Source organism: Schistocerca nitens, chromosome 9 (genome assembly GCF_023898315.1).
Source record: "Schistocerca nitens isolate TAMUIC-IGC-003100 chromosome 9, iqSchNite1.1, whole genome shotgun sequence".
Classification (NCBI taxonomy): domain Eukaryota; kingdom Metazoa; phylum Arthropoda; class Insecta; order Orthoptera; family Acrididae; genus Schistocerca; species Schistocerca nitens.
In genome coordinates this window covers 401,423,493-401,434,038 of record NC_064622.1, presented here as the reverse complement: position 1 = coordinate 401,434,038, position 10,546 = coordinate 401,423,493, and the positions used below count along the sequence as shown (strand labels likewise).

Here is a 10,546-nt window from a genome sequence, read left to right as displayed (position 1 = left end):
TGCAGATAATTGGAAGTTATGCTAAAGTGTACTATACTATGATGTAAACTAATTACGTATTGAATTCCGTGCTTTTGCATATCTAATGCAATTTATTCATTTCCCGCGTGTACCTGTGTAAAGATACTGGTTCACAAGAATCACTTTTTTTCTATTTGATCTCGATAAAGGTCTCATTCAGAAGCAATTAACCAGTTTCTTTAGCTTGTGCATGGTGCACCACTGCGTTTTATTATATGCAAAGCTGCAACACTGAAAGTAGGTGGCGTATCTCAATTTCTTTACTCGAAGCAGGAAGCTAGACAGGAATGCAATAATCAGTATTTCTCTAGCTGTCTTGAATTAATAAAAAGTAGGTGACAAGGATTAGCTATTTCCTCTACAGCATAAATTCGTTGAAATTATAGGTAATAAAAACATAACGAAGTTACATCTCTGAAATAAACTTTTCAGGTTTTCAAGGGAACTGTAAATGAAGTAACGCTTTTAATTTCTGTCACCATTTTTGCATTTGAATATTCGTTCTGCTGTGCTGTTATGGGACTGTTTGATGTAATCCAATACAAGAGTGTTCTGTTAAAGATAAAATCATTTGTATACACCGAAAATTTTCGTGGCTGGCGCTCTACGTTGCTACGACAGAATTTCGAGCTACCAATATGAGTTACTTCCCGCCAATTTTGTTTCCTACGTTCTCCACGGGAGTTGGCGCGGCGCCACTTTCGCTGCGAGACAATTATTATCCAAGGTCTGCGCGCCGGCCGGCTCAGTTCCAGTTGAGTCCTACAGCTGTTGTGAAGTGTGAGAAGCACTAAGGTTCTATAGCAATGACTGCAACAGTGAAGTTAAACAACGGTAAAGTTATGCCCGGCATCGGGATTGGCACTTGGCAGGTAATGATTACTGCAAGAGTTTTTGTCACTATGCGAATGACGTTGGAGTAAGTGAAACAATTGTCACGTTTTCTATAAACCGGCTATTTCGAATATTACGATTTAAGGAAGCGTCTGAAGAGTTCCAGAGGAAACAAGAGCAGTTTAAAAATACGAAATGGAATGTTTACACCACAGATAGTTGCACGGTGTTAGGTCTCTTGATTGTAAATGTGGAAACGTGCCGATTGTTTTAATAGTCATTAGTTTCAAGTTGTTTATATGCCTTTAAATTACACTGCACTGTTAATCTGATATACGACAGGAGAGTCACGTTTTTGTAAGGCCGGTGTAAGCATTACGTGTATTGCGTAATTAATTACTTAGTTGACATTCGAAACAATGAATACAGCGTATCTAAATCGTATTGTTGCGGAAACGACTTGAACGTGCTCATCCTTGAAAATAATATTGAAACTTCGTTTGGTGAAATGTATTCGATCCTGGCAATGAAATTAGTTTGGAAAATAAGTAATTTGGAATTTTGATCATAGAGAGTTCTGAAATATTTCATTTACACGCTGAAAATTTGAGGGAACTAGTTGGTTTGTGCCACGAATGCTGAAGTTAATTGCGAGGTACATTTTCCTTAAAATAATTTCTAACTTTTAAACTTCCATTTGTGTGCTGTAGTATATACGTTTAGTGTACTCCGAAGATTGTTTGCGTTGCTTGTAAGTTTGCATGTTGCAGTCTGCGCCTGGCGAGGTCGGAGAGGCGCTGAAGTACGCGATTGAAATTGGTTACCGTCACATTGATGGAGCTGCAGTGTATCAAAACGAACCAGAAGTTGGTGCTGCCTTGAAAGCAAAGCTGGATGATGGCACAGTCAAACGTGAAGAGCTCTTTGTCACAAGCAAGGTACCGTACTATAATGCTAAGTCGGGCTTTATATAAAACTGTCATACAGTGCTATCAGTGTTAATAGGAACTTTGTTGCAGCTGTGGAACACAAAGCATCGGCCAGAGTTGGTAGTGCCAGCTTGTAAGAAGACTCTTGCAGATCTTAAACTGGATTATCTTGATCTATATCTCGTGCACTGGCCTTTCGCTTTCAAGGTGAGAATTTGGTAGTGTGTTGGCAGACCTACAATAAAATTTAATGTTGTGGCATCACAGTGTTTTGATTTTCAATCAGTGCAGTATACATTTTCTGCGCTACTCGTTCACTCTTTTTGTGTAGGTGTAAGGTATACTGTCTATTTACAGGAGGGAGATGACTTCTTCCCCAAAGCAGAAGACGGTTTAATTATTACAACAAATGTTGACTATCTGGAGACCTGGAAACAAATGGAGGAGTGTGTTCGCCTTGGTCTTACGAAGAGTATTGGTGTATCCAATTTCAACAGCAAACAGCTAGCTAGATTACTAGAAGTTGCAAAGATCAAGCCAGTCACCAATCAGGTAACATTTGGGTAGTTTTGATTCAGTAATTTTTTGTTAGTTCTAAAATGTAGCTGTTACCAAATTGGTGAACATGGTGGTAATATGACTAAGATTCACAAGGGCATCAAATGTATTGATAAACAATTAAGCCTTATTACTGGAAGAGACTATTGAATTTACAGTGGTCCTAATTTCCATACATTGGAGCATTTTGGCATTTGAGGACCAGATAATTTAAATTTGTGATGCTTTTTAAAAATGACCTTTGGAGTATTCCAATCCCAGACTTTTCTACCAACATACAGCTGTTAACCTCCCACCCCCCACCCACCCTCCCCCTAATCTTTGTGTTGGGTTTAACATTAACTTTATAATAGTCTTCCTTTCCCGGTATACCACTGTATTATTCCCCTGCCACATATCTTTGCTAATAACCAGGCCTTCCTGAATGCTTAGGGGAAAATTGTTGGTTAATGTTTGAAAGAGAACTAGACCAAATGTGAAACCTTGAGGAATGCTTTGTCTTGCTACTTCTGCCTTGGACTGTGTACATCATACCAGTTTTGATGTGATTAAAATTTCTGTAGGTCTGATGCCTCTGCATTTTCCTCCTCATTTCACAAAATGGTAGTTTCTCTGAAAGTAATGCATGTTTGACATGTTCAAAGATGTTCATGAGATCAAGGAACATGCCTGTTAAAGCATGCACTCGGTGCACAATAGTTTTCATTCAAAAATGAACTAAGATACTCCATTTATCGATTTCCCTATCTTCAAATCAAACTGGTAGAGATTCACCATGCACGTACCTCCAAGAAAGCTATGACATGGTTCATACTGCTTTCAGTGACTTAATCAGTATACTTTATTCAACGGAGATATGTTCATTGTTATTGACATCAACCCAGTAAGAATGTTTAAACCCAGGAACAACTTTCGCAGTTTTAAATATTTGGGAAAGTATCCTGGCATTAAAGAGCAGTTTATTGTATCTGATTGTCATACACATAAGGGAAAAATTATTTTTGAAGGTAATCAAAACCAAAGGAATATTGGCCCATCAACCCAAAGGAATGCGTGGTTACAGCCAAATAGTACTGTAGATTGCACATGTGTGACTCGATCAAGAAAAATATTTGGAATACCTCCAGATCTGGATAATAAATGAGTGCGTAGGTCCTGATGAGTTTGTCATAAATGTTTGCGAAATGGTTATGCTTGCCAAATGTCATTATTTTCCACATGGGTTTTGATTTATTACTTAAGATAATTTTATTGACTGCATGAATTGTCTTGTTCAGGATATTTTTATACTGTTCGAAATAGGTATGGAATAATTATGACATTCTTATAAATTGAAATTGCTGTGTGGCCCACCTTAGAATATTGTTAAAAGTGCAAGAACCCATACCAGATGGATTGAACATGGGATGTTAAACATAGCATAGAAGGGCAGCATGATTGCTCACTGGCATGTTTTACCTATTGGAGAGTCTTACAAATATGCTGGAAAATTTGAACTACCAGTCACTTGGCAACAAACACGAACTTTGTTGTATAAGCTTCCCTACAAGGCTTCAAGAACCAGTATTAAACAAGAAATCGAGGAATAAACCACAGACTGCTATTGTTGCTCCTGTAGGGATGAAAAGACAACATGCGATCTTTCTTGCTACACTCTGGTGCACAATGAAATCCTAATATGTGACTCAGTGGGAACTACCTGTTTCCATGCACTTCCCATTGGCTTGAAGAGTATAATGTAGATGTACACTGCCTTCTGTTGCATTCTTTTATGCTTTATCGTCAGACATACACGCCTTGTTTATTATTTCAATTTGGGGGATCATAGTGTAGTTTCCCACCATTTAGATGCAGGCATTGCTCTGCTGTGATGTGTGATCCCAGTTTGTACTCATTATGTTAATCCTGCTAGTTCTGAATAATACTGTAGAAGCGTCAGTGAAAGAAGTTCCCTGACAGCTGGCAGTCTTGTCAGCTTTCAGCTGTGAACCCAGATAGCTGCAGGAGAAAACTGTTGGTACCCTCCAGAACTGTGGCAACACTAAGGCATTGCCATAGAGACACATATAGAATTGTGTTAAGAGATTGGTTGTGGTAGATGCACAATGCAATTGTGCCAAATTCACTGCATCTGTTTGCCAGAATAAACTTTCTGTTACCTATGTCATTAGTAAATAGTCTTGAATTATTTTACTCCATTCCTATAGACCGATTTAAACTACAGTTTGATTAAAAGTATGTGCTTCACATTTTGGAGCTGGTTACCTCCAATCATAGCACTCAGTGTCACATGTAAACAGTTCGCTGTTGCTGAACTGTCTCAACAAAATGGTCAGTTTACTTTCAGTTCCTTGTTTAGTTTTCTTTCTTGATGTCTTTGGATACTAAATTCTGACACACTTTTCATACACAGCACTAGCTGAACACTACTAGATTGTTTAGTGTAAGTCGCTGTCATTCAGTTATCATCACAGAAATCGGCCTACAGTAGATAAGCTTCATATGAAATTGCATGAAGCCAAATTTTCTGAAGGCAGCAAATCATCATTATGACTGGATCTGTAGAGAAATAAAAATAAATCTGTAGCAGTATGTGATGCTGTAGGGTAGTGGCTAAGGTACAGTCCTAATATGCTGAAGGTCCTGGATTTGAATGTCTACAGGTGATACCTATTTGAAATCTTTATAAATCTTGAGTTATAATTTTTAGTGTTATCTGGCTTAAATGTAATTATTTTGTTCTTTGTTGCATTATCTTCAAAATCTTTTCCATTTTTCTCTTTTTATTTTTTCCTTTTCTTTCTGAATTTGTCTGTGTATCCTTCAACCTGTAATCAGATAAAGTGAGAAATTAAAGCTAGCTTTCAGCGCTGGAACTGAAATTTTTCTGTCTCTAGTTTCCGCATAGAAGTCAGTTTTAATTATCGTGAACTAAGTGAGCGTTATCAATAGTCCTGCCGCAGATTATTGACCACCGTTTTCTTGGATACATTGCACGTCAGGTTGCGGTTAGCTAGGACATAAGTGTAAATTTAGGTCTATGACAGTCATTTGTCGTAGTTCAATCATTGGTCGCTTCAAATCAGCTGTGGACAGAGAATCTGATGTTCCCCTGTTGCGTGACAGCAGCTGCTTGCAGTGCTGCTCCGCATTACATGTAACACCTCCTGTGTAGTGGTAAGCCATGTTTGCTTTTCACCTTCGAGTGGTAGCCAATGTGGCATCACTATAGCAGCAAGTAATAGATGTAAATTACCTTAGTAATTTTAATCAGTAATTTTAATCAACCCATAGTTTTCACATGACACATAGTGGGACAGGTTGCTGCCATGACCAGTACTCCAGTTGGAGCATGGCATTATTGGCATATACAGTGTTCTAACTTCCACTGTGCACAAAGCATTGTGGTGGCCAGCTGGTGTAGTGGAGGGTTCAGGTGACTTTCAGCTTTGTGTGCCTTACGATGTGTGATAAAAGGAGGGCCAGACTGAGGCTGCAAACTTCTCGGATTATATGCAGTCAGTCACATGAATTCATGCGGTCCTTAGAAGTATATTTTGAGACATATGGGTTCAGGAGCGACAATGCCGCAACTTCGGAACTTAAGTCTTTAACTGCTTTGCTGTTGCTATGGAAGGGTCTGTTAGACTGCCTTTTTGGTGTTTGTATACAAAACCAGTGTTTCACTGAGGTGTTTTTTCTTTTAACAATGCAGGATTTGGAACACTTGTGACAACTGAAACATAGTAAAATTTGCAGCATATATTTAATTTTTGTGTTACTAAAGTAACATCAGATAGTTACCTCTCTACTAACTTAGAAATCATTGTCAGAAAGCTGATATTGCCAATTTGCAACACACCTATACAGAAAAACAAATTTCATATAGAGAAATTAAATGCGAAGTCTGCTTTGAGTTTACTCATCTTTGTTTCAGCGTAGAGCATCTGTTGCATTCCATAATTCTATGCAGAGAGAAACTTGACCAGTTTAAATTTTAAACAAATACGAAATAATTATGTATTCTGATTAGGCCCTGAATCACATTTTAGACACTTCCAACGAGCATGCATTTCACACAGATCTTTGTAGAACACTCCAGACAAATCAGAACACGACAATGTTGTCGCAGGTATCTTGTTTTCCTCTTCGGATGGGGAGGGCAAGAGGCAAATGTTTCTGATTTTTTCAGACTGTTCATATGGTGCTCAACAAGGTCTCGTTACAGTATTTGTGAAGATCAGTCTCATCATTACTCCTGCCTTTGCTTAGGCTCAATGTACCACTCAGTAATTCACACCACAGGCAACATCCATGAACTGCAACCTGATGAATAAACTGCAATTTTTGGTGGAGACAGTCCACACCATCTTTTGTCATGTTAGAAAACATGATCTCAAGTTTTCCTGAGTGTGGATCATTGTTCACTGAATACTGCATAGAAGAAACCAGTATTGCAGCTTTGCACTTTCTGGGCACAGAGAAAAAGAGTGTAATGTGTTGACCAAAACTATAAACTGCCGCCTTCATGCTTTGATTCGTATTAGGTAGAAGTTGCTGTGAAGTCTACCCTTTCTTTCCTTACAATGTACCGACATGCGAGATGTTCCTTTTAGAGTTCTTTGACTAGTTCTACTGATGAGTACCAATTGTCTCCTGTATTATTTCTCTGCACGTTTTCAATAGGTTTCACCAATTGAAGAACAACCTCAGTGGGAACACTGTGACCTCTCTCATGGTTTGGAAGGGCGTGACCATTGCTGCCTGTTGTGGAATAAATGTATGTGTTATGCAAATTATTTATATGATTGTTGGTCAAGCACTAAATTGTCAAGCCATATTTTGCTGGTTTGCTTGACATATAAATTCTAAATCGACGTCTTCTGCTGTAAGGTACAAGCATTTAATTGACACACACTGTTGCACCTACAAAGTAGGAAAGTTGGCTGTTTTCGATGAAACTTATGAATTGTGAAATTGCTTCTGATTTGTCTACTCTTTCATTCTTCTGATCATGTGGGCCATCAAAAATTGTGAAGCGGATAATAAAGACAGAACTCTTTCTTTACTAACAGTGCATCTGAAAACATGTCTTATTGTTCCATCAGTTGCGAACAAGCTGTAAACCAATTTGTTCCCTGATTTGAAAATGGCTAAATAATTTAATAGACCAGTTAGTGCCTTCAGTTAGGATACCTCAACATCCTGCAGACAGATGAGTGATCATTAGTTTTTTGTGTTCTAACCCTGGATAATTTCACATTTGTCCATAGAACGAATTTGCCTAGAAAATCTTGGGCAAAGAATGGTTTCCATGCTTCAAAAACAACAGCGATTTATCAGAATTTTTTGTATCTGTTGGTGTCCAGAAAGCTGCAAGACAATGTTGTGGTGGCTTGCGGCTGCTGTTTTCTCCCTGTAAAAATCTCTTCTTGCCAAAGAAGTGAGTTGCTCCATCATCATCAGCTATCACTTCATCAGTTTGTTCTCTGCTGAATTAGCGTCGTGATCACAAATTATCTTGAAATTGGGGTCACTATTGCTGTTGTCAAAGTTGTCATTCTGAGAATTGACTGAGGTGTTCTTCAACATCCACATCTGTTTCATGTAAAATATATTCCGTAGAAGGCCCGGCTGTGTCCCCATGGAGAAACAGTAACATTCGATGAAAGCAAGGCATGTGAACACTATGGTACGTTCACGAGACCTGTCAAGGCCCATCAATAAGAAACAGAGCAGCAACAGTGCAAGGGTCCTGGTATGTGTATGCAGTTTGCTTCCAGTAGGAAGGTATACAGAAGAGTCCAGTTCACTTTGCTGTGGTGTGTGTTCTAACCCTGGATAATTTCACATTTGTCCATAGAACGAATTTGCCTAGAAAATCTTGGGCAAAGAATGGTTTCCATGCTTCAAAAACAACAGCGATTTATCAGAATTTTTTGTATCTGTTGGTGTCCAGAAAGCTGCAAGACAATGTTGTGGTGGCTTGTTCATATGTTAGCTTGCGGCTGCTGTTTTCTCCCTGTAAAAATCTCTTCTTGCCAAAGAAGTGAGTTGCTCCATCATCATCAGCTATCACTTCATCAGTTTGTTCTCTGCTGAATTAGCGTCGTGATCACAAATTATCTTGAAATTGGGGTCACTATTGCTGTTGTCAGAGTTGTCATTCTGAGAATTGACTGAGGTGTTCTTCAACATCCACATCTGTTTCATGTAAAATACATTCCGTAGAAGGCCCGGCTGTGTCCCCATGGAGAAACAGTAACATTCGATGAAAGCAAGGCATGTGAACACTATGGTACGTTCACGAGACCTGTCAAGGCCCATCAATAAGAAACAGAGCAGCAACAGTGCAAGGGTCCTGGTATATTTCTTGATACTGGCACAGCATCTCCACCTTCTCACCAGTGATTCTTGTGGTTTCTAGCATTAAATGTTGAAAGCACAGGTAATAACAATAAAGATAGGTATTGTCCACAGAAGTAAATTAGGGATACAGTCGTTTATAATTTATTGCAACGGAACAGTCAGATTTAAACTACCGGTAGCTGGCACTGAACACTTAACCCTATGCTACTGTGGACCACTGTAGATTATGCACATACACCATTCATCAGCTTAAAAAAAAGTACTAGTCAGAAGCTGTAAGTGACTGTTTTTAAGTACAACTGGTTCACCCAGTGTGATATTAATCCCCTCTCTGCTTACTTTTCAGAATATATCTTTGTCTTGAAGTTTCTTTGACATCCTTAAATTGTTACCAGAGTCTAATTGGAGTATTTCAAAGCTAATACTTTGGTTATGCAGCCAAGTTCTAGTTGTTGCACAATGCCCAATATTTAATATTATACATCACACTTTTTCCTACCCCTAAAGAACTTAATGAACAAAACCAGTGTCTCCACACAGGGTAAAGATCTGTTCATCACTAACCTCACGGTACTTCAAGCATGTTATTTACTAAAGCTACAAGGCACACTCAGCATTGTTGTCACATTAACTAACTCAAAATAGAAACACACTAATCAATTATACACTCAAAGAATTGCCATCATTGATGTGGCTATAACACACACAAGAAATGCAGTCTGTAAAAATTATACACACACATTTGGATAATTGATACTTTGCTTTTAATTCCATTGCAGCTTTGAATTGCTCCAGTCATGATTCCAATTTTATTGCTGCAATTTTAATAAGTTTATTTATTGGTAAATTCTCCATTGAATGACACCAGTGTGGAAATTTCACATGTAGCAGTGAAAATACCACTCTTTTGGAAAAAAATTAAAAGCTATGGGTTTTTGCAAGTTGAGTCCCAATTTATTACTGGAAATATTGGCATTGAGTGACAATATCATTGTTTTGAAATCTGTCGATAGCGGAGTCGCTGAGCTCATTGCAGATTTCATGTCCAAACCATTATCAGCTTCCCAAATATAATGGAGGTACTGGAAAAATAGATAAAAACAAGGCTTGTGTAACATCGATTTGTTTGCTTTTTTTCCTTGAGTGCCCCACTTATAACTTTGTTACCCTGTGCATACTAAGTGAAGAAATCACACCTCACCCCACATAGAACGTTGTGGAGAGGAGAACAATGTGAAGGGAAGCATAATCGATTCGCCCTTCTGACTATTGGCCCCATTACATATACATGTGCTCACAGGAAAGAAAAAATGGTGTCAGTAGTGAAGTAGCTGAAACAAGATGACAGACCAGGCACAGCCGTCTCGCTAATTTAATAGTTTAAAACTGGTTTAGGTTCAAACACAAAAACACAGCATACTACACAGAAAGTGTTCGATGGCTACTGTTATTCTGCTTCACAGTTTTACTAATGTTGGCAACAACTGGAAACAAGTAAAGGATGGTAATCATGTCCCTTTGGCTGATGATTTTCTCCATTACTGTTATCACAAGTGTAGAACGAACTTTACGTCTGGTGTCTTGGTTTCTTAAGACATTGTGCTACAGTGAAAGTCTACCATATTAATTTTATTAATGATCAAAGATGTCATTTAGGGATAAGTGGAATGTGGTGAATGGCACTGGTATGCAGGTAACCTGCTCTTTTAGAGTGCACATGCACAGTATCATTAGTGTTCAGAAGATTTCCAGGATACTGAATACTTTGGATACTATAATTTCTTTGTGTAAAGCTAACATTTTTTCCATAAATATTCCCATTTTTTCCATAAATA

The 10,546-nt window shown here is 38.3% G+C and overlaps 1 protein-coding gene across 1 annotated transcript in view; it reads left to right on the top strand.

Annotated features, from left to right (window-relative positions):
• Positions 1-739: 739 nt before the first annotated feature.
• The window catches only part of LOC126204406 (aldo-keto reductase family 1 member B1-like), a 29,075-nt gene continuing 19,268 nt past the window's right edge, over positions 740-10,546 (top strand). Inside the window, exons 1-4 of the mRNA XM_049938784.1 lie at positions 740-893; positions 1,626-1,793; positions 1,875-1,991; positions 2,142-2,336. Coding sequence (XP_049794741.1) covers positions 828-893; positions 1,626-1,793; positions 1,875-1,991; positions 2,142-2,336 — 546 coding nt within the window. The 5' untranslated portion in view covers positions 740-827. The remainder of the gene's footprint in view (positions 894-1,625; positions 1,794-1,874; positions 1,992-2,141; positions 2,337-10,546) is intronic.